Source organism: Tachypleus tridentatus, chromosome 4 (assembly GCF_004210375.1).
Source record: "Tachypleus tridentatus isolate NWPU-2018 chromosome 4, ASM421037v1, whole genome shotgun sequence".
Taxonomy (NCBI): Eukaryota; Metazoa; Arthropoda; class Merostomata; order Xiphosura; family Limulidae; genus Tachypleus; species Tachypleus tridentatus.
In genome coordinates, this window is record NC_134828.1 from 72,072,151 (window position 1) to 72,097,509 (window position 25,359).

The following is a 25,359-nucleotide window of genomic DNA, read 5'->3' on the forward strand; positions in this document are numbered from 1 at the left end:
TGCATAATAAGTAATGGAAAATGGCAGAGAGAAGAGAATAAAGGGTAAGTGATGTCCTGTGCAACAATCAAGAAAATTGACAAACATTTAGTTGCATGTTTTGTTGACAGCATATGTTTGAACTCAAAAAGGTAAGACTTTCAGCATTTCAAAGGAAAGTTTAATTAGTTTAAACTTAATTCATAGATTTTTTTTACATAGAGGTATTTTCTTAATTTTAAAATACTTGTTTCTGATGTTTATAACTGAAATATTTTAACCTTTTACAGTAACTGTACATTAGAAAAATAATTAAAACTTACTTAAAAGAAGTAAAACATGTTAAACAGTTCATGACATTTTAGTCAGGACTGCTTAGCCTTTAATTCAAAATTGAAAAAAAATCTGTTTATAGTAAAATAAATAAGTAGTAACCTTTATTCATGAAAACAAATAGTTGTACATTTCAAAAGTAGATGAGTTTTGTTAGTTTACAGGTATTGTGAAACTATAAATGAGATACTGAAGAAACATTTTATTTAATATTTTTCCTTTTGAAGTTTAAAAAAATCTTAATTCAATCTTTTTGATTGGCTATTTCCGTTATAAATGCATTGCCATAAAGCAAACATTGTCTTTTAAGTGACTGATGTACTTGTTATGTATTGTAAAACTTCATGTTTATTGGCTACGTTTCAAGTATAAAATGTCTAATTTATTTTTAGATATTCCACTTGTGCCTAGTATGAGTGGAGGAAGTGGCTTACGAGAACCAAATTTTGTTCTCCATTGGATAAACAACAAAGAGTTGACTTTCACTCAAGCAGCTGAACATTTGCTACAGGAGGTCAGCCAGAAAGTGTTGCAGACAGAAGGACATGAGAGTGACAGTGAACAGGGAAACAGCGATGATCAGGATGTACAAGCAGAGACAGGTATAATTCATGTAGATATTTTGTTAATCATTATTGGTCTAGTTATATGTTTATCAATCATGCAAAGTAAAATGAAAAACCTATACCCCTTGCAGTAGTTTGCTGAGGCTCAATTTTCTACTTATTTTACTGAATTTCATATGCTTGGTATATACTTTTTAAGTTTATCTGTCAGTCCATTTGTTTATTTTGGTGTTTGTATATATAAAATTAATTGAAAAAAAACTTCTTATAGGTTTTTGGAGATAGGTGCAGAAAGTTTCCAGGAAATGAAGCCTAATTTGTATTATCTTTACCATATTTAAAAAAGAGAAGATGAAAACAATCACCATTAAATATTTTTCAGATTGGTACATATTTAATCAGTGCTTATTTCTTAACTGTGGGTATATGCCGCTAAGAATCTGGTAAGTCCAGTTTTTAGTGCTTAATTTTGGTATTTGTTCATGCTCAAACATCTTGGCACACCTCATTTTGTTATGGGCTTGTGCTTTGAGTTTTTTAAGTTTATTATTTTTGTACAGGAATGAATATTTTACACCTCATATATTACATTGTTGTTGTTTTTTTAATATATTAAATGTACAGAAAACTTTCAACATTTGAGTATCATTTGGAAAATACTGGGAAATTAATGTATTCGTTGTTTTGAAAGAGTGCTAAACTAGTCACTGAAAAAATGTATTTCCCTAACCTGTTTCTTGCTGTATGTGTACTTCCCATTACTTAAGCAAGGTTTCGTATGGTAATAGCTAACAGTCATGGGTGTGAAAGAACAGATAAGTGGAAATCGCTCAAATGCATAGTGTTCAAAACAAACTAAGTTGTATGTAAGGTTGAATATTTTCATGAATTTATAACTGCATTTTTTTAGGAGAGAGAAAGCTGTGATAAGCAGTATTTGATATTATTTGAGCATAAGATTAGGTAATTGGATTAACAATATTATTGGAATATAAATTTAAGTAATTGGATTAACAGTATTATTAGAACATAAAATTAGGTAAGTGGAATAAAAACAGCTCTACAACTTTCCAGAATAACTGCAGAGATAAAAAGCCTCTTTACTGGGCAAGCCAAGTTTAAAACTGTGTTGATGAGGTTCAGGTTTTAAAGGTTATATTCATGTGTTTGCAGTTCCTAAGAATACAAATTTTTATTCAGCTTGATATATGAGCATTGGGTTTTTATGGTTCAGTAAATTACTAGATATGAACACACATGTTAATGCTACACACCTTGAACTAATTAAAAATTTTGCTATATTTTGTGCATCTGTAAAAAACCTACAGTAATTGGTTGGTTCACTGAGTATATGTTATAAGTTTGTAAGTAAGGATCTACAGGTTGGGGAAGAGTGAGTAAACATTTGATTTGCTTAGAACATTATTTAATTTATAATGCTTTACTTGAAGCAAACAGAAATTAGATTTGCTTTATAATACTTACTTTAGTATAACTGTGTAATACCAACTACATTAACTATAAAGTAACTTGTGCACCACTGTATATATTCAAAACATATGTAATATTAATTTTAAAAGTCATGTTGTGAATTGTTATTTAAGAGTTAAATGGGCATAATTTCTCTCTTCATAGTTTAAAAAATATTAAGAAATATTAGTTTCTAAGCATAATTAAAAGAATAGTACATTTTAATTTTTTCTTGAGGTTGGTTTGCATATTGATCTATAAAACTTCAGACTTTTAAGGTGCTGAATATTTTCTTTTTTCATCATTTAGGTGTTAAGAAGACTTCAGTTAAAACAACCAAATCAAAAAAATCTAAGCTTTATGGAAAACAACAGAAGTCTTTTTCTTATGAGGATTTGAATGAAGACACAACTAGTAGACAAAGTTTTTCGACTGTACCTTCATCAGCATCCCTAGCTACGGAATTATCAAACACATCATTACAGGTGAAATCAAAATATATGTTGAATTTTATATGCACAAGGTGGTACATAGCTATTAGAATATTTAACTGGCAGGTATTAAGAAAAGGCAGTGCAATAGAAATGTTTATTACTTTTGTGAGAACTGATACAAAAAAAAATTGTTTTACCTTACTAATTGTTTTGAACCTTAAATTGTGAATGTGCTTTTTTTTAAATTTTGAAATGTTTCTTAGAAGTTCATGGTTTATTTGCATTGAAAGAATAAGAAACAAAGTTAATTTGAAGATTTTTTTTACATTTCTGAAGCAAAAAGTTAAAACAGAATATTTCATTCAAGAAACAAGTTTTTTCCATGAACCATTCAAATAAATTACATTTAAGTTCTTCAGTTTTGGAAAACTCTCACAAATTTTGGTTTTTGATTTAGAGTAAGTGAGGGATGGTTGTTAATTGTATTTGTTATCTGATTCTATAATTGATATATGAAATACCCAAGTTGTGTCTATCAACTTATAAAATGTTATTTGTTTTTGAAATTATAAATATACCCTTGTGTTTGACTATAAACTGAAGTTTTTCACATAAATAATTTTATTGTCACATTTTCTTTAATATTTTTATAATCCTGAAAGATTTCTTAAAATTTTCCTTTTAACAAGCATCGAGCATTATTGCATACCAGTTACATGATTTATAATTAGAAAATAATTTTGTGTACTTGTCAAAAAGTTTACTATCGTGATTGTTAAAAAATGGTAATTTAAAATGGAAGATTCATTGAAATAATATACCGAAACCAGATTTCATAAATGAAGTATGCTTTCTAAATGCTGCTGTAACATATTTAGCACTTTCCATATCTCAATAGGTTTAGACAATGAGTTAGTGAGTTACTAGATCCTGTACAAATACTTTCTATATTTATTAGGCTAGTATTAACAAAGCCTGGAAAAGAAACTAATACATATATTATCATAAAATCATATTTTTTTACACTTCAAAACAAATACTTCAGAGACAAATTTAGAAGTCCTGTCTTCTATAGAAATATATACTTGTATATAATGACATGTAAGTATTCATAAACTAGAAGTCATACATTTTCTGTTTATATCCATAGTGAAAATATTTAAGAATTGAAACTGAGGTTTAGAATAATATTGACATGAAATTGTTAAAAACATTAATTTTTAGATTTTAAGATTATTATGTGTTTGAAATAGATGTTTTCTGTAAATGATTTGAAAATGTCATTTAAGAAAATTGCTGTAACAACTTGTAATTCTGAACAAACTTATTTTAATGGTTTTTATTGTATACAGTGATAAAATTGTTTTTTCCTTTTTCCACAGAGTCCTCTGGGTGATGCATTGGACAGAAAAATTGAGTCATTGTTAAGAGAATGGCATCAAGGACCTGACCTATTATTCAGCATCCACCCGGTAGATGGAAGCTTTCTTGTTTGGTAAGGCAGCATATGGTTTTAAACTCTTAAGGGATACCAGTTTAATTTTCTTGATTTTCTTAATATGCCACCTGTAGGTGGTGGAAGAATATTATAGTTTGGTGATAAGAAAATTCACTGTCAATTTAAGCATTTTTAGATTATTTCAACAATGTACTTAGAGAATGATTGTTTTACATTTTAGTACAAAGCTACTTTCTTGAATGTATGAATATTTTACTTTGACCACTTTTACTGACATAAAGTACAGTGAAAAAAACTTCACATACCATTGTGATAGTTTATGGTATTTAACTTTTTTTTGTAAAATATTAAGTTAGTTAATGTACTCTTTATAGTGTTGAATTTTGATAAATAGTTACAAGAGAATTATAAATAGGAACAATTTCTGCTTCTTGTTTATTTCTTTATATTTGCATTATGCCACAATGCTTTTAACCTTTAGAAAGAAGCAACTGTTTTATTCTTACTGGCTAGAAGAATACCTAGATAAATCTTGGTGCTGGATCTTTTTTATCAGGATGATATAAAAAAAGCATATTTTATTCTTTCTGGCTATCTGCTAACCTAGGTGAATCTTATTAATCATTGATCATTTTCTAAAGTCCAGTGAAAAGTATTAAAATTTACTGTTGCAGGTTAGTTGATTGGCTGGATGAATACGATCCGGGATCATTTCGTCAGGCCCAAGTTAGCTTTTCATCTCGTATTCCAAATGCAATATCCTTGAGTGATGCAGCTACAATGTCTCACCATCTCACCCTTTACTCTCCACGTGCTGGTCTGGATCTTCGTGTGGCTATGCAAGGCTTTTATAGTAAAGAGACCAAAGATCATATTATTCAAGATTCACCATCAAAAACATATGAAGACAAAACTGCATCATCACCAACCAAAACACACATGGATGGTGGATTGGAGCATAACAAACGAGAACCAAAATCAGCATTTCACTTAACAACACCTACTGTTTGTATGTTGTCCAAACACAACAATGGCAGTCTCAACCTCTGGCACCTTGTTTTTGGAGAGAACACTGCATTTACTCAAGTTGGTTTTTATTTCTTCACTGTATGTCAGTAGATTTCAAGTGAAACATTATTCTTTTATTTCAAATAATTAAAGTTGTGTAAAAATGTAGATTTTTTTTATAAGTCATCTGGCAGTATATGGGAAAATGTACATATAAAATAGTGACTCGTTCCATACATTTGAAGGTCTTGAAACTCATTTCTTAAACCATCTTCTGATATATTTGGTTGCACATATTTCATAAATGTACTTTTATTATATGCAGATTTTGTGCATGTGAGATTAGCCCTACTACAGCTGTATTAAATCTACTCCTAAATATTCAACATTTTTTGTTTGTGCTGGGTGTGAATCTGTTGTACATATTCACTTCACATGATCAGCTTCTAGTGTTCAGTCAGACAGAAGAAATCCAGGCTCACCAAATAAGTTGTTTAATAAAGATTTGTCCCTTACTTAATCATGAACAAATTGAGATTACCATTAAGTAAAGTGTAATATGCATCACAATCCACTTCAGGTTTAAGTGAAGAACTTAGTGTATATGTCAAATTCCAGCTCCTTAGAATTTGAGGTGAATTTTGCTATTGTAAATTTATACAAATGTTATTACAAAATTAAATTTAGTCTTGAGTTTTCTTAATCTGTAATAATATGCTAAATCTTGTTAACATAGTAATGGCACTTTAGAGAATACTAGCAGTATTTATTCATTTTATTTGACACTGTTTGGGTACTAGAATGTGCAACTGCTTACTGTCTTAAGTAACTAGGCAACTTCAGATGTGTTAAATTATTAGATATTTTGTTAATAGAGAAATATTTGACCTCCCATTTCAAACCACCCGGTACCAGTTTTTAGAGTTGTTTTCAAATTATTGTATTTAAAGCTGAAAAAATAATGTATGCATTTATATATTAGTGAAAATGAGTACATTTTATTGAAGTTAAATGAGCACAATCACAAGGAAGGACTGCATTAAAAACAGCAAATCTAAATGGTGTATCTGTACTACAGTCTGTATCCTACTTATGCAGTCACCTCCAAAATCTAGGGTACATTTTATAATACTGCATTATAGCTTATATCCTAGGATCTTTTTGATTGGTACAGCATTTTTTTATTATTTTTGTTTTGGCTTGTTTTTAAGTTATATATAGCTTTTATGGTTTTTCAAACAATATATGCAAAGTATATCTGATGGTAAATGAAAATTAATTCATTGTTTTTCCTTCAACTGTTACTAGGTTTTGAGCATAGGACATGCAGCACGAGTTTGTGGTCATCGTTTTCGCATCAATGATATTACCTGCCATCCTGTCCTGCCTTTGCTTTTGACAACCTCTCACCACAATCTTCCGGGTAGAAGTGGATCAGGAAATCTCTCTGCTCCTGTAACTCCCAGCTCACCAAGTTGCTGTCCTCCTAATGGTCTCCCGCATATTGGTTTTTGCAGTGAACTGATTCTATGGAAGGTGGATCCTGTTGGACCTCTCTCTAAATCAGGAGGGGTAACAGAACTAGCAAGAATAAATTCTCTTGAAACTGCTGCTTTTGCTAATGTAGCATGGGTCCCAACATTACTTCCTAGGTTGGTGCCTCTAACTGAAATAGTTTGAAAATAACCAATTCACCTACTTAATTGTTACAGGGAAAATAAGTTTTTGTTGTTGTTGTTGTTTTAGAATAAAATTAGTTAAAGTATATCACCGAACTGGAAGTAATTTGCTGAAAATATTTGCTAATTTAAATTGATACTTTTATTTGTAATCAAGATATGTGCATATGATTATATTATTCAATTAAACTTTTTAGCACAACTTTGGGAAGCATATCAAACTCTCCAAGTGCATGTTTTGTGGCTTCTGATGGTCAACAACTAAGGATTTATCAAGCTGTTATTGATGCCAGGACTTTACTAGCTGAAGTTTCATCTGCTAAAAGAAAGTACAGGAACTCGGTTAGTAAACATATTTCACAAAACTGATGTTTTTATTTTATAACTTATTCTCCTTCATAGAGCTTGTGTTTATGTTTTCAATAAGAGGAAATTGAAAAATTAGCATGAAAATGAGAGAATAATTAAAATTTAATTCATTGCTTGTAATTAATTATGACATGTATGACCTTTTAATATTAGTGATGTTTAGAAAAGTCACAGAAAAGAAAACAATTTCATAGTTAGGAGAATACAAGCATATACCTGTAATAGGTATTTTATAAATTAATTGTATTTGTATTTCAGGATCTCAGTTTGTCCAGTAGCACCTCTTCAGGTCTGGGATATAGACAGATTAGTCTGCAGGAAACTTTCAAAATCATCAGCTTACAGTCAACTTCCCGACCAGGATGTATCATTGAGTTAGATTGTATAGCCAATGCCACTCATGTAGGTTTTGTAATGTGATAACAGGCTTAGTAAAGATTTATATTTCACATGTGTTTCAGTGGAATACTAATTTTGTTTTACATTTTCTTTAACCCTTTCGTTACAGCTTCAGTATAATATACGAGTTTATATATAATTTGTGTAATCTTTGCTTCATTTCCTCTGTGTGGGTATTTGGGTTGGTTAATTTTTTAATACCCAGGAGGGTCAGATGCACAAGACCTTTTCCTCCATCCCTAACTTTCATGTCGTCTACTCATTGGAGTGTGTTATTGGGTAGACTTTGAGCCAGAGTATTACCCAGTACTTGGGCCCTTTTCAGGGCAATGTCCATGCATAGTCTTGATTTGCCCTTTTTATTTTTTAATTATTTAAAGTTGTTTTTTTTCAATATTTCTATTCGTTTTCTTGTGTTTTTTGTTCACTTTTATGGATATTTTTTTTCATATATATTCATTGGTGAAATACTAATAATAAAATAAAAGAAAGAAGAAAAAAAATACTTTTATTTTTATTCATATAAAACTAGTTTTACGCATCTAGTGCATGGACGCCAGCTTGTTTTATATTTCTTAAATATGTATTTATAGGAGAGAGGTACTTAAGACTATGTTTATCATGTACATAGTATCTGTCAAGTTCACTCATTAAGTCATTTTTATAACATTTTTTATTAAAATAATTTAGTGCATTATGCAAGAGTCTTCAGGTATTGTCTCTGTGTGCATACTTGTGGATGAAGTGCTACGTGGTACTTTATAGACTGAAGCTAGAATTGCGTTTTGTATTCTTAGTAGTTTCTGTAATTGTTTTTGTGTTATGTTTATCCAGACAGGAGATGAGTATTCTATTATAGGTCTGATGTATGTTTTGTAGATTTTTATTATATTATCAGGTAATGTTTCTTGATTTTTATCTGAAAGACTTCTTGCATAATTTGCTCTTTTCCAGATTCTTATCAGGATATTGTTTGTATGTTGTATCCACATTGATTTGGTATCATAATTTAATCCTAGAAATTTTGCAGAAGTAGTAGTCAGTAAAAGTGATCCATTCATGTATAACTTGGGTGGATTGTTTTTTAGTTTATTTAATCTGCTGAATAATATTACTTGGGTTTTTGGAATATTAATTTTTATTATATATTTCTGGCAGTATTCTTCTATATTATTTAGGACTGTTGGAGGTTTGTTGCTGCTATTGACGGAGTGGGGGCACTTTTCCATAATGCTACATCATCAGTAAATTGTGATACAAAACCTAAATTTAGGTCTTACAGTTGCATATTACTCACATACATGATAAATATTATAGGGCTAACTACCCCTCCCTGCGGGACTCCTGCCTCGGGTGAAAAGGACCCTGTGTGGGCCCCATTCACATCTACTTTACACGTTCTGTTTCCCAGGAAGTTGGATAGCCAGCAAATAATTCCCTGGGGTGAAGCCATTTCCGTTAACCGATGGTGTAATCCATTATGCCATACCGTGTCAAATGCTTTCTCAATGTTGAGAAAGCAAGATACAGTGTATTCGTTTTTGTTGAAGCTGTCTGTAATTGATTCTGTTAGTCTAATTAGGTGATCTGTAGTTTGTCTGTATTTTCTAAATCCATTTTCAGTTTTGGGTAATTTTGAATTTACTTCTGATTTATATAGATACTCGATTACTAATTTTTCTTTCTAAAATTTTGCCAATACAGCTGGTTAGGCTAATTGGGTGGTAGTTGTTTGGTTTATTAGCTGGCTTTCCTTCTTTCTGGAACATTAATATTACTACTTCCTTTCAAGAAACGAATATATCCAGCTGATAATAATAGATTAAATAAAGCTGTAAAGTGCTCATATAATCTCTGAGTGCTGTGTTTTAGGAGGATAGCTTGGATACCATCATCTCCAGGAGCTTTGTTTTTGATAGCTGTTTCTACTTTCGTTATTATTATATCTTTTATTAGTTGATGAGTTGATATTTTGTTCAAGTGGGGGGAGGTGAGATTGAAGATACACCAAACTGGGAGGTGGTCACTGTCTAAATCCTGACCAACATAGAAGTTTACAACTCATATTGTACGAACACAGGCATAAGTCCAGTATTTCACTGGTGCCATGTGCGTACGAAATATGCCGGTGTTGTATCATTTAACAATATCATATTAGTTTCGGCTAGAAATTTATAAAGTATTTTGTCATTTGGGTTTGTACATCTACAGTTGAATGTTATGTTTTCTATTTAAATCTCCTATAATTACTGTATTGGGATTTTGATTATATATGGAATGTAAAGGATTTGCATCTAATACTTTGCTAGGTGAACAACCCTGATTCTCCGTTACCTGTTATGACTGTGGTAGGGGCATAACTTACCATCGACAGTTGATAAGGTAGACACTATGACTGTGGTAGGGGCATAACCTACCATCGACAGTTGATAAGGTAGACACTATGACTGTGGTAGGGGCATAACCTACCATTGATAAGGTAGACACTTGAAAGATGCATCACCAGTGTAATCTCTAAAACTTCCTAAATACATTTCAAATGTTTTATTTCAGTAAGACTTTTATTTTGTATTAGTTTCTATACTTTAACCATATGGGGTCTCTCACTTGATGAACCTCTACCATAAAAAAATTAGAAAATAAATATAAATTGTGCTTATTTCATGATAGAATGAGTACATTTTATACTACAAATGCTTAGTCTAAGTAGCATAAGTCTGATAATGCTATATATTTATTATTTTTTTAATATATTGACCTTCCAATCGTGCCTAGCTAACATTACATGACTTGCATTGATGAGGTGCACATGCACTCATGTTATGTATCCAGTAATGTTAAACTGACCTTCAGTTGTCCCTGTCTTGGCTGTGTTTTAGTGGACTAGTATTTTGTAATATAGTCACATTTCAGTGATTATGCATTATATATACAGATTATTAGTATTTAGAAATAAATTAAACATTTTTTTCTTAAATACAGAAGAATATACCCAGGAAGTAAAGCAAATAATTATCTCTTCTTGCTACAACTTTTTCACTTTGTTGCTGCTGGATATAGATTTATAAATCTTTTAAAATTTTGCACATGGAGAATATCAAACAAAATTTGTTTAGGTTTTATATACAGTTGAATAACCAAAAAAATTATAAATAACTACATTAAAAAGTAGAATTTCACTATAGTTTATTAAACGTAGTAATTAAGATGTATTGAACTTTGAACAGATTATAGACACAACCTTCCTCAATGAAATCTTGGTTTGAAAGAACATTGTAGCCTTATCAAAGATTAAAATGTCAGGGAAAACCACTTTGGGGACATACTAAGCTGTTGATTGGTTATTCACATATCATACATTGAAGTAAGTGTGTATAAGGGACTGTTTCCAAAAATGGAAAGAAGTGAATGGGGCCACTGTGTTTGATTAAGTATGTAAGCCATATCTCAGCAAAAGATGAGGTTCTTAAATTATACTGTAGCTTGTTGATAGCAGTAAGTTGAGTTCCTAATTTGTACAAAACTATAGACATAGTAATCAGTGATGTCGAGAAAACCCACTTGTAGAGAAATATATATATGCAAAAATGGCTCGTTTGTGTTGAGAAAATATTTTCCGTAGTAGACTTAGTATTTTGACATCACAAACATCTAATTTTAAACAGTGCTGCATTCAACATACCATGTGACTCACTAAAGTCTATATTTCGAAGTGTTCTTTTAATAGATATTTTAAATTCAGAAATTAACTCGTACATGATATTAACGTTTGAAATATGATCTACAATTTGATTCCATTTGACATCAGAGTTCATAAGGTAGTACTTCAATCAAATTTTGAATGCAAAACAACAAACACAATATCATGGCCTTTGGCCTGTTACCCATTACAAAAGGTTAAAAAAGCTCATATTTTATGCAAGGTTTTGATGTCTGTTCTCATTAATGTTTAGATGGAACAACAAAAGTTTATCCACAGTGCTAATTGGCTCATGGAACTAAGTATATATGCTCCAGTGTGTTTCCTAATTAAGTATAAAACAAAATATTAATAGAAAAAGAATGATACTAATTGAAACATTTATCTTTTTAATGAAAAATATTGTTTACATTGATAAGTGAATGGAAAACAAACTTGAACCACACATAGGAGTTCTGTTCATATCCAAAGCAGATGTTTTGAATGAGTTTGTGATTATTTGCCTATCAATGAGTGGTTGGAAATGTTAGTATTCTTTACTGTTGCTCTGAAGTCCTTTGTTGAATACACCAATTAAGATGAAGACTTGATTAGTATGAAGGTAGCAATTTCGTAACATTTAACTACCCCTTTTACACTATTCACTTATGTTGTGGATAACATGCTTATGAAATAACCTGATGTTTTGTTAGGGTTCTGTTTTGAAATTATTAGAATGACATTCATTTGACTTCCATCATATAGTAGACTTGTATTATCTCATGAAAATAAATATCACATAAGTGGTAATTAAAGAGGAATGATTTTGAAGGTTTTCAAAGCCTGTTATAATTTGTATATGTTTGTTAACATTATTGGCTTGTACCAATTTGCATAATCATATGTTAACCCCTTCCTTTTTCGTTAGATGTTGTTTGTTACAAATGAACAAGGGAAGTCTTCGTTAAATAAAATTCAACACAGCTTATAATTTTTAATCACTGGTAATTATTCTGTCTTAAAATAGTTAAGAAAAACAATCTGTTAAGTTACAAAATGAATTTTCGTTGACCAAAAAAATCTTCTTCACATATTTTCTGAGATGTTAATAGATGGTATGCATGTAAAGCTTTACTAGCTTTTTCTACATTCATCTTAAATTATTTTTTAAATAGGATTGGAAGAATACACAGCTGCTACATGTATTCCAGGAACAGTTAATTATAGGAGATCATATGTCCAAATACACCAGTGGAATGGAAGGAAAAGGAATGGGTTTAGTTGAGCCTAATCTTCAGGCAGTTATTGACTTACAACATAGCTCAGTGTTTGAAGAACCATTTTATTTGGTGGTTTTAGAGAAAAATGATGAAGGTTTATCAGTTCTTCACATGTGGAAGCTAATAATTGCATCTCAATCTGTTGAAGATGGTGAGTCCCTTTTCTGAGTCATAAAATGTTTTCATGTGCATACTTAATGTGAGACGTTTATTGTTATATTTTTCAGTAAATCTGGTGGAGTCAGGGTTTTGTACATATAAGCGTTAAGTGTAACTTTCATACTTATTTTATAATATATTTATATATTAATATATAATTTTATTTATTTTATAATATATTTATTTATAATATATTAATATAATAAAATAAATAAAATTATATATTCAAACATCTAATACTGCCCTCTACATTTCGACACACAGTTACACAACCCCTTTCAAACATGTGGTCAGCTTCCGGTCAGTTACCTCTTTCTTTGTGAACCTGACAATGACCAAAGAAGGTCGAAACGTTGTTCGCTCTTCTATGTAAAATATTTCCTCAACCCAAACAAGCTGTTTTTGCATATAAATTTCTCAACAAGTGGGTTTCTCGACATCACTGATTGCATTGAACAGAAAATACCTGTGAGGGTGGTGCTGCTGTAGATTAAACTGAATTGAAAAGAGAACAAGTAACTATTTATGCAGGTTTAATCACATTTAAATAAAATAATCTCAATTTATTATTAGTTTGTTTTATATATTTGTATATTATTGTTTAGGTGGGGGACAAACCTTCACATATGTACCTGACAGTGACCTTGTTCAGGATAGTGATCATTCCAACCAATCATCAAGGAGTAACACTCCTGAGCCTACAGGTGGAAGTAGTTTTTCATCACCTCAAGCACAACCTTTGAGAATTACAACAAAAAAGGTTTGCAACTACTTTAAGCTTTATAAAGTATTAATGTACCTTAGATAGTAATGACTAATTTTGTTTTTGTTCTTAAACATGTTGGTATAGAATTAAATGTATCTTAGCTTTTTGGATTGTTTAACCACAAGCAACTTTTCTTTATTTTGATGGATATCTGCCACTTTGTAAGACTTTAAACTGTATCTTATTAAGCTTTTCATTGACTCATTAGTCACTATTGTTAATTTGAGCCCAGTGATGTATTTTTATTGATAAAGAGAGTTGTGGATTCATGTAAAAATTCAGAAGTCATATGTGGTTTGAGAATTTTTTTCACAATTGATATGAAGAAATCTGTTTTAATAAACTGTGATAAGGCATTTTACTTTCATAAAAATTTTTTCAAAAAGCTGATATTTGTGAGTAAAATTTGGAACAAATACATATTAACTTAATATAAGGGTAGACCATTGTGTTTTCAACTAGTTAAGTTATAAAATATTGAAGAATTATTCAATTGTGTTACTTTCAAACAACTCTTATTACAACAATTTCCATTTCTTTTGCTGAGATCTAAATGTTAACTTCCTCTTATTTCCTGCTTTCTTTGCTTTTCTAGTACCACCCATTAAAATTTCTAACATTTTGTAACTTCAGTTGCATTCATCATGTGGTCATATGTCCTCTGTTAGAAAATGTTTTAACAAACTGCAAATACCTACATATATAGGTCTCAATCTAACTTAATCATAACTGTATATCATTACATTTCCTGTTCTACTGAAAATAAACCACTAGTAATTTAACTGTTACAATTAACATATTACTTTCCTACTAATTGTTATGTGAAATAAGCTGGTATTGTTAGGTTGTTTTTTAATTAATGTTTTACTCGTATTGTCTTTCATAGAGACCATATGGGACATTTAGAAGATCTTTATGGTTGAAAAGATGTCAAAATAATATCTTTTCAATATTTCATTCATCTTGAGACCCTAAGCCATTTATTTTCAGGCCAAACTCCATTTACCTGTCTTATGATAATGGAAGTTTCTGTCTTAAGTACTTTACCTCATGCATCCCTCCAAATCCTATAAGAAGCACACAACTTAGTGTTTTACAGGAAGTGCTGACATTGTCTGATTGTTCACAAGTCCTTTTCGCAATGCATGAGAAGCTCAGTTACAAAAACATCAGATTCATGATGTTTCCAGCCAAGTTTGAGATGCATGTCTACATCAAGATGAGGACAATTCTCAAAGCATGCTCATATTTCATTCTAATAAAGATAATCACAATTCACTTTGGCAACTACACAATTCTGTACTATCTCATTAAGGGAGGGGCAACATTCTCATAGTGCTCAGTTGAAAACAACAACTTTGATCTTTAATAATCTTAAGGGTTTATCATGTTTTAGGGACTGGCTAATATTTGGTTTCTCTTAAACCTAATTTTACTCACTTAATTATTTGTTATTTCATCTTGATGTTTCCCTGTGATCAATGCTTTTGCCACCAATTTCAGTTGTTTTCCTCTAACTTGGTTTCTTGTCCTTGACCCATATCCTTTTGGAATGGGTTCCTTATCTTTTGATTTAAAGGGGCTGTTTCAGAGTATATATTCTATTGTACAAATTTTACTTTCTACAGTTTACAAAGTTTATCGTTTTTGATGATAGGGTCTCACATTCAAAGTATAGACGTTTGTAGAATGGCAGTTTACTGGGTGGTTATATGAACAGCAATAGCATTGTAAACATCTATTAGTACTTTATATCTCATCATTTATTGTCAAAGTCATCTGCATCCTCAAGAGTAGGATTCAAAAGCTCTTTTCACTTGATTGTTCATGCCTGAAAGTTTAAGAACCTACTGCACAAATATATGGTAAAATTTGTTCATCACACAAGTATGTCATGTTCCCCGAACACTTACTCTAGGCAAGTCACAAATTTTTCCTTAATTCATGCTCAGAATTTCAAATTCTGAAATATACAAAAACTGAAAGTGCTCATGTGAAGTTGATTTTTAGACTATTTGGTATGTTGTCGTATTGCTAACAGTGGGTTGAATATTTCACTGTTAATAATTTCTGTCACCTCTAAATCATTGTGATTACAGAGAAAATGTGATCTTAAACGGTAATGATTAAGTCAGATATATGACTAATAAAGGTGAGGACTTGGGATTAAGACAAACTCCAAAATAGGATGTGCAGCTACATGATATATTCATGCAAAGTTTTGTCAGATGAGGAGTTGCAATAGAAATAAAGAAAGGAAGTAAAGAGAGCAGATCAAGAAAAATGACTGCAATAATTGTGTGTTTTTGAAAATTATTTCAAAATGTTTAATTTTTCAAAATAAGATTTAATTTGTGTAACAGGAACATTGTTTCATAGGTATGCACTGAAGTACTTCCTTTGCCAGAAGATGTTGACATTGTACATGCTGCTCCAGCTGTAGGTCATCTGAGTTCTTCAAACATATATCCAGCCTGTTTTGCTCCCTACCTGGTGTCCACTGCATGTTCTGATGGCAAAGTCAGGTATTGTGTATTGAAATTTTGATTTTTTTTGTTTAGCTACTACAGAATTATCTAAATGCTACAAATAGGTAGATTGTCTTTTGATCAAATACCCATTTCAAATACTTCTTTTATAACTCATTAGGCTGCTGCTTTCTTTATGAAAGCTATAAAAATGTGATGTTAATTGCTTTATTTATTTAACTTTCCATAGAGATATTTGAATATCTTAGTTACAGTACAGAAAAGCACTAACTTTGAAATGATAAAAATAATCGAAGTAATAAATAAACCTTGATTTAAATGTCTTGAACATAATTTTGGTCTTGCTGCTTATGTACTTTACAATCAAGCTAAAGTGCATTTAACCAGGTGTCAAATTTTGCTGGTTCTTACCAAAAGTCAATACTGGTTCATTTTTGGAATTGCAGTTAGAATAGTGCTTCTGTCTTTTGAAGCCAATATTGTTTTCTTTCACAGTTAATTTTTAATAGTGACAGCAAAACGTAACACTCTGTACAATGTCAGTTTTTACTTACACTTCTGTTCTGTAAGTAGAATTTTACCACTGCATATACCACATACATTTATTTATTCTTTCAACAAGGGGTTAGTTGAATTGATCAACCTTGTGATCACTTTGCAATTGTTAGTTTCCATAATGTAACTTAATACAGCATGTATGTATCCTAACAATAGCAGACTTTTAGTAAACATATCATGTATACACAAAAAGAAATTAGTTTTTAAATGAAATATTATTAAATTTCTCTGTGAACATTTCAAACTCTTATTTTGACTTTAATGCAAAATGAATCATAAATTAAGATTAAAAATACTATTATTAATCTTGAAGAAATCTCAAGTTTCATTTAGGTAACTTCCAAAATCTTGTAAGTAAACATAAGAACTTTTTTATCCAATAAAACTATTTTCTGTTACTACTCTCTATCCTAACAATATATGATTTTTCTACTGGGTGAAGAATCAAATAAGTATGTTGAAAAGTTATAAAATGTGAAATAAAATGAATGTCTGTGCCCCCTTTTTTTTTTCCTCATTATTGGTCACAAAGTTTCAAAGTAATTTTTTTTGGGTTCAAGCTGCTAAACATTTTGCATTTATTTTCTGTGTTTATTTTATTATCAATGACTGAAGTAGAAATCTGCTGAAAATAAGACAGATTACCATTTGTGTCATTAGACTGTTTGTGAAACATATTACAAGAGCAACAAAACATCTTTAAAGAAATAAAACATGACTCCTGCTCTGGGAACATGGTGTGGAATGTATTGGCTCATGTATCTTATTGTTTACAATAAGAATTCCCCAGAGCAATAAAATTCTACTTCCAGTCTGTGAAAATGCTTTTTATATGGTTCAGAGCTAATCCAGTTAAAATTATGAGTGATTAAATATTGGTCATCTTTCTGAGATGTTTGAAATTTAGTTGTGTAGCATGTAGGCATACACAAATATTATTTGTGCCCATGGTTATAAAATCCTATTTGCATTTTAGCACACCTATTCATCAATCAATAAATACTATTTATTTACAAATATTAAAATCTAGGTCTTTTTTATTAAAACATATGAGAATAAAATACTTTGAAAACAAAGATTTTTCAGTAGATGTAGGGTCATGAGATTTTGTGCTTGTGTGTCATGTGTGATAAGCCTTGTCAAGCCTTATTTATTGTTCTGAGTGGAGGTTAAAGAGATATTAATTTTTGTAAGCTTTAAATTTAAATGTTGGAAAACAATATAATTATGAACTTGCTATATTAGCGTACACAAAACCCCTGAAATTCATCTTTGTTTTTAAACCAACTATATATATGACTCAAAAAATCTTATCTTTTCAGAACAACAAATTAGTCTTCACACTTTAGCAGTTTCAGCAAAATTATGACTTTCTTCTTCAAGATATTTACAAATAACTTTCTGATTTACACTCAGGTAACTGGTCTTTCTCCTGGTTGTAAATACTTAGTCAAAGAAGTAGCAGGTATAACTAATCAAGAGGTTTCAAAAGAACGGATTAGTGGGAAAACTTACTATACTAGGCTGGATAAATACATTGACATCTCAACAAATCAAATAGATGGGAAGTTATTTTATATTGTAGTTTGTTTGTTTCTCAAATTTGAGTTTCTGATGTGTTAACCACTCTACATGTTGTATGCTAGGCATAATAAAATATAAACAGCAATAAGACAAGAGAAGGGACTATGTGAAGAAAAACTTGTATTTAGCATTTATTTCTTTGTTTTAATTCTTTAATGTTATAATGTATATACACACACACACACACACACACACACACACAATAAAATTTGCATAACAATTGCTATTTTGAAGTGAATTGCATAGTTTAACTCTTATTGCCATGCGTATCCTTTACTGCACATGACAGTTTTAGTATCTTGCTTTCAATATTTTATTAAACTACTTTTTGTTTTTTATACTAATTAGAATAACATAAAATCTTGACTAATAATCCATATTTCAATAGTATTTAAATTTTCAGTTTTTAATTCTACAAGGCAATATTTTAAATTCTGAATTTCCTATGGTGTAACATACACACCTCTTTTCTTTTCTTTTTTAACATATCCCTATTTCATCTAACACTCCTCAAAAAAGTATGAAATTAAACATATTACTCTATCAAATCATCATTGCTTGTCTAAACCACATTTATTATAGTCTTCAACTTTGGTTGCACAGCTACTGAATAGAAAATCAGTCTCTTTTACCACACTCACCTGTCACATCTTTTTTTCATGATTTGTTAATAGTTCTCTCTCACATGTAATTGTATATTATCTAAAACCAATAGAATTTTATCATATTGGCCTCCTGGCTTGCCATGTTCCAGAAGCGATGAATTTAATAGCAGATTCACCCCTCTTGGCCCAGCATTATTCTCTCAACTGAATATATGTACCATTGTGAGATTTTCTGGAAAATTTGCTCTCAGTCTGGGATTTGTATGATTGATGTATTTACATCTCCTTAACTCTCAGCTACTGCCATATTGGCCCTCAGTACCTCATCCTCGGGCTTTGGCAGTAGACGCATTTAGACAGGTTTGGACTGATTGCACCTCTTTTTTTTTGTGTATTACTAAGAGTTCTAGCTATGATTCTCTCAACAACTTGGTGGGTACTACTGGTAGTTCCAACTTGGCCAGGCTAAACATGGTTTACTTTTCTCAAGTATCTTTAACAGTGTCCAATTCTGTCACTACCTCTTTGTCCATCTGTGTTGAGGCAACCTTCATCTGATTTTCCATATCCAGACATTCACAAACTCATACTTCAGGCATGAAAGTTACATGGTCCATTCTGCAACATTGGGGTTTAATGTCTAAAGTGGCCTCGTATTTTTCTCAATCTATTCTTAGACTCACATTGCTTATTTATCAGCAGAAATGGCACACTTACAAACAATGGTGTCTCACAAAGAGATTGAATTCTCTTCACCAAAAAGTGCTCACCATTTTCCACTTTTTGACCAGGTTTTTGACAAAGGTCTGCCTTATACTGCTACTTTACATAAGGAAGCTTTATCAACTACTTTTAGTTTTTGTAAATATTGGACGTCTTTGAATTCTTTGTGGTATCTGGCATTCTCAGCTTTTGTTTTAGAGCAAACAGTCTTTTCAAGTACCAAACTGGCATATTAAGGTGGTTTTATATGCATTGTCTCCATAGTCTTTCAAGCATTTAGCTCCAGGTAATATGTATCACCTTTCCCTCAAAGTATATTTTTTGTTGCTGCTGGTATTTGAATTGTTTGCACTACATGTGCACAGGAGTCTTTATCACTACATATATGTACTGCTATACCCTGATAGTTCTTTTCTTATTGAGACTGTGAAAGATATGGATAGGGTAAATCATTCTCAACAATTTATTTGCCAGCTCTTTCTCATCTTTATGACTCTTGGTATTATGTAGCTTCAGTTAACTTCTTTGAAGGGACTAGAAGACAATCTTCATTGAGATCCTTTAGTTTCCCAAGACTTATTTTCAGTTTCTATGACAAGGTGGCATCACAAATTAATTGATATTTACTAATTTTAACTTTCTTTACAGGTGAAACTTCTGAAATTCACAGCTAATTGTTTTTCAGGACTTCCCAAAATGTATTACTGCTCTCAGATTTTACCAGTGGAGCTAGGGAGTCCTTACCACATCCTGTTTCCAGGCATTGGGGTTGTGGATAGATGCTTTCCTCAAGAGTGTGATTGTTAGCATCTTCCACTTTTGGAGAAGAGAGTGAACCTGGGTCCCTGGATATTTTGTTTTCTAGTTGTGAGTGAAGCAGCACCAGTCTATGCAGGAGTCTACTACAAGTAATATGGCTAACATTTGACACAACTATGAAGTTTGGGGGTGCATGGCCCTTCTTTTTGATCACTGTCAGTTTAGTATATTGTTCATGAAAGGAGGTCTACTAACTACTGATAATTCTGAATGCAAAGCTCTCACATTATTGGTTTATTGGTTGAGCAGAGTTCAATATCCTCTCCATAATTCTGGGGAGAAATGGAATTTTCTTTTGCCCACTCATTTTGGGAGTTAGGATGAATGTTCATAATTCCAGACCGGATAAGTTCTGTTCCTTCAGTTAAGCATTCCAAGCCAAGTTGAGAAGAAAGTTTCTCCACTTCAGCTAGAGGATAGAGGGTTCATTGATGTGGGTGGAGAGGATCTTGTTAAGGGCATTTTAGTGGGGTATAAAAGACCAGAGCAAACAAGAAAAAATCCAGTTTTTAGATGAACAAAGCTGAAATCCTGGAGGTCAAAACTAGCTAGCTGTTATTGGAAATGCATTTTAAATTTAGTTAAATGTTACTTTCCAAGTATCCTTTATTTTTGTGCCGTATACTACAGAGGAAGATTTCTGCATACTGTTTTAGTATCTTTTGTTCTCATGCTATGAAATTTCACCAACCAATGAGATGACATGTATTTTGCCATAATATTCTCTCTGTTTAGGTAGGTGTTTGTTTTTTTTACACATTTTATAGATACTTCTTGTAAAAAGTGACTGTTCATGCACATTCAGGTAATATTGAACTATGTTAGTTGTGATGCAGATTCGTTTTTTAAATAACTAAAACTGCGTTGTGTTCTGTGTAATAGTATATGTGTATGCTGTAATGAAACTTCTATTTGGGTATTCAGACATGTTAAAATAAATGTAATAGCTTTAAATTGTTATAAAGCTATTGTATTTTCCTCATATAATTGGATTTGCCCTCTTTCTCTTTAAAGTGAATTCCTGTTGTAATTTTTTTTGTAATAAAAACAAATATGATATGTGATAATAAAGATGCTTACAAAATGGACCTCCATCTTTGTAGAAAATAATGCATTTGTTCATTTTGTGTGATACTGTGTGCTTTTTAATAATTTTTGTATATTAAATTTCTGACTATAGATTTTGGAGATGTGAAACTAAAGAAACTGGAAATTCAGCAGAGCCATTCAAGTACACCTGGTTAGAATGGGAAATGATGTTGAATAAAACATCAAGTGCCATCCAGGTTCCAGGTACAATAACTATCACCATCTCTTAAACATCTTTAAGTTTTTCAGTGATTATTTTAATTTCTGTTGTTATTTATACAAATATTTTTTTTGTAAATAAAGTGTGGTAATTCTTCAACAGTTTTATATATGGATGTGTAATTTAAATTACTTTTTATTTTTTAAATTTTAAAATCAGTGAACACAATCTCTTGTGTAACTTTTTGTCTTGCCTGTACTATTGTTACTTGTAAGTATATCCAATCAGAAATGTATATAATGTTTTCTGTGATTTTAATTCTGTAAGTTAAGTAACTATGTATGTTTGGAATAATGTATAAATACAACTGATGATAATATTTGACAATGACTGTTAAGAAAAATTAAGTGATAACATTAAAATCTTGCTTCAAGTTTTAGACCTGATTAGATGATTATACATACATATATGATCTGCATGTAAGAAAATGTAGCTTGTTACATTTTTTTTTTGTGCTTTGATAAATTTGCGACTATTAAGTTGACTTCATTAACAGATTTCAAACTTTTATCTGATAACCTTGGAGTTTCTATTAAAATGACATGTGAGAAGGAGTAAGAAGTTTTATAACGCAGATCTGGATCATCTGTTATGTAGGGAATCCATTGACTGTAAAGTGTGCATACAGTGGTCGTATGGCTTGTGCATACAAACATGGAAAATCTTTCACAAGACCTTCTTCAGAAAACCCTCATGGAAGATATGTAAATATAAGTGTAGCCATATTTGAGTGTGAATCAACTGGAGGCTCAGAGTGGGTGCTTGAAGACACAATTCATCTGAAAAACATTGGATTACCTCAGCAGGATGGCATTGTAGATCTAGATCTGGGGTCCTTATATAGTGCAAGTGTACGAAATCGTCGGACAGTTGACACATTGGTGCAGAAGCTTGGGAGTGATGATATAGCAAGTGAACATGCACCCAATCTTCAACGGCTTTTATCTGTTCCTAGCTATGCTACACTTCATACGCTTCGACGCACTATATCAGAGCAAGGAAACCAGTCTTTGCTTACCCAGAAGTCTCTTGTTGACCTAGACTGGGTTTCTACTGAAGATGGCTCTCATGTCCTCACAGTGGGAGTGGGCTCAAAAGTAAAAATAAACTAACTCAACCTTAGTCTTTTACGTAAATCATATTATATTCTAATATCTAAACTTTTGTAACTGTTATTAACTGAAATTTACAAGTATAACAACATGAAATATTATTTTCTCTTAACTCTATCTCTGGAGTATGTTATTTTTTATAGCTATTTTTTAATTCAGATGTAAGAAAATTGATACAATTTGTCAGAAATTATAAACTTTAAACTTTAAAATAATTAGAATATATAAAATACTATATATATATTAATGCATGTTGATGTGAATGGTATAAAAAATATTATGGGAGTCTTTATGTTGTGTGTTGTAGATGTGTAAAATTTTGTGAAGATATTTATACATGACTTTGACTTTAATAATATTATTAAATGTTTTATATTATAAATATAACTCATTTTGAATTTTTTCAAAATGCTAGTATGTATTAAGGTTCTGGGTATTTATAAGAATGATTGGAGAGTTGAATAATTATACTAGTTATGAGGAAACAATAATTATTATCAAAGCTTTGAAGGAAATAATAATAAGTTAAATTATATACTTAATTATGATGTTCTACCAGATTTTGGTGTTCACTCCTGTGTCTACTGAGATTGCAGAGACAACTGCTGAGGCCATGAATACATATGGTGCAGGTGGCAGGCCTGCATTACTGAAGCAGGCATCATCCATGTCAATGATACCACACCACAATGAAGAAGTTAGGTGGATGAGATTGAGGACCACCCATTTAACTACTGTAGATGGTCTTCCTCCTCTTCCTATGCAGCTGTCTTGGGTGCGAGATGGAATTCTTGTGGTTGGAATGGACAGTGAGATGCATATTTACACACAGTGGCATCAGTGCAAAAACAGTAATGCTCTCGGTTGCTTTGTAGACATAGTATTACACATTAGTGAGTAGTAAAGGGGGGGGGTTCCTTTTAACCAATATTAAACTTTGTAGACAATTAATCAGCTCAGGAAAATTTAAGCAAACTGTTTTTAATTTTACTTCTTTCATTGTTTTCCCAGGTGGCTTGATTTATATTTTAGCACAAAAAATAACATTCTAGCATCATCAAATACATGTTTGATTTTTGGAATAATTCAAAAATTTGGTATCTAAGAATAATCTATATATTTTAGCTTAGTAGTTTACTGCTCGCTAAGTTATTTTTTATATGTTAAAGATGGTAAGTTTGGTCAAGTTTCATGTTTAATATGAAATTGTTGTATATTTTGCAGTACTCTAGTTGGAAAGATTTGTAATCTGTGGATCATAGGATTCAAATGTGGTGTTTGATATACAAGACTGTTCAGTTTGAGTTATTTAGTTTGTTTAGTAATGTAATGTGCAACAATTTAGTTTTTTTTAACAAGAGTGTTAGAGGTTATTTTAAAGGTGAGAGTTATGACAAGTTTTGTAATGTAACTCTAAGAGTTGTATGTTATGTCTGTAGTTTAATTGTTGTAGGCTTTTGTAGTGTTATTTAATGTCATTTTCTCAAAGTTTCTAAGTTTTTCATTATATTTAATATTGTTGCTTTTAGCAAGCCAGATATTTATATAAATTTCTGTTGCATGTTATAATAATATGCAGATACAGAAAGTTTAGTCAGAAAATGTTAAGTTAGTGAAAGTCAACTTAGACTGCATGATTGTCAGTTTAGTTATAATGGTCGATATTTAAAATGGGTTTCACAGTGGTATTGTAATAAGAGATAAAGGAGAATAACATTGAAGTCTATTCTGAAAAACGTGGTACACGGGCATGTGGACTTTAACAAAAAGGAGATAATTATTTAAACTTCGGGATAAAAATATTAGTAACCCACAGGGCAAACTTAGTGAATCTGTCAGACTGTACAGTAAGTAACAGAATAGAAAAAAATAATTTGTCTTTTCATTTGAGTTCTAAAGTAATTAAGCCAACCTGTATTGATTTTTTACAAGAAAGAGAATTTAGATACAAGTTTGGTAACCAGCAGTGAAAAGAAAATTTTTACATGTGTTCGACTTGTTTTGAATATTATTTTAAAATGTGGATTGTGTACTGTCCATTTAGTTTTGAAATTTATTGCCAACAAGTCAGACATCTACTGTATAGAATCTGGTCCTCCTATGCAAAAAAAACACCCTGACATGTGATACAGATTATGCTTGACTTTTCAGATATGGGCGCATTATAAAATGATGGTCAATTCAACGGTTTGTTTATATAGAATGATACAATCTGTGTAACCCAAGCACATAATTTTCCTTCTTTGTCTAGCCTGGCTAAGCTATAAAGATAGGGCACTTGAATTGCAATCTGAGGGTGCAGGTTTAAATTCCCATCCTATCAAATATGCTCGTTCTTTCAGCTGTGAGGGCATTATAATGTGACAGACAATACTACTATTCATTAGTAAAAGAGTAGCCCAGGAGTTTATGATAAATGTTGATGACTGGCTGCTTTCCCTCTAGTCTTTCACTGCTAAATTAGAGATAGATAGCACCGATGGCTCTCATGTAGCTTTGCATAAAATTCTAAAATTCTCAAAAATTGTTACATCGCTTTTCACATGTTGTGCTCTGAAGTTGTAACCATTATCAAAGCTT

At 31.2% G+C, this 25,359-nt stretch overlaps 1 protein-coding gene across 8 annotated transcripts in view; it reads left to right on the forward strand.

Annotated features, from left to right (window-relative positions):
- The window catches only part of LOC143249413 (dmX-like protein 2), a 141,598-nt gene that overhangs the window by 33,136 nt on the left and 83,103 nt on the right, over positions 1–25,359 (forward strand). For all 8 annotated transcript variants that reach the window (XR_013027774.1, XM_076499220.1, XM_076499222.1 and 5 more), the window contains 13 exons: positions 705–914; positions 2,658–2,833; positions 4,165–4,277; positions 4,916–5,327; positions 6,558–6,901; positions 7,126–7,270; positions 7,556–7,699; positions 12,551–12,806; positions 13,420–13,574; positions 15,960–16,105; positions 21,539–21,651; positions 22,265–22,764; positions 23,339–23,630. Coding sequence is in view for 7 of the 8 variants with exons in the window: in XM_076499220.1 (XP_076355335.1) it covers positions 705–914; positions 2,658–2,833; positions 4,165–4,277; positions 4,916–5,327; positions 6,558–6,901; positions 7,126–7,270; positions 7,556–7,699; positions 12,551–12,806; positions 13,420–13,574; positions 15,960–16,105; positions 21,539–21,651; positions 22,265–22,764; positions 23,339–23,630 (3,006 nt within the window). In the remaining variant the exon portion in view is untranslated. The remainder of the gene's footprint in view (positions 1–704; positions 915–2,657; positions 2,834–4,164; positions 4,278–4,915; positions 5,328–6,557; positions 6,902–7,125; positions 7,271–7,555; positions 7,700–12,550; positions 12,807–13,419; positions 13,575–15,959; positions 16,106–21,538; positions 21,652–22,264; positions 22,765–23,338; positions 23,631–25,359) is intronic.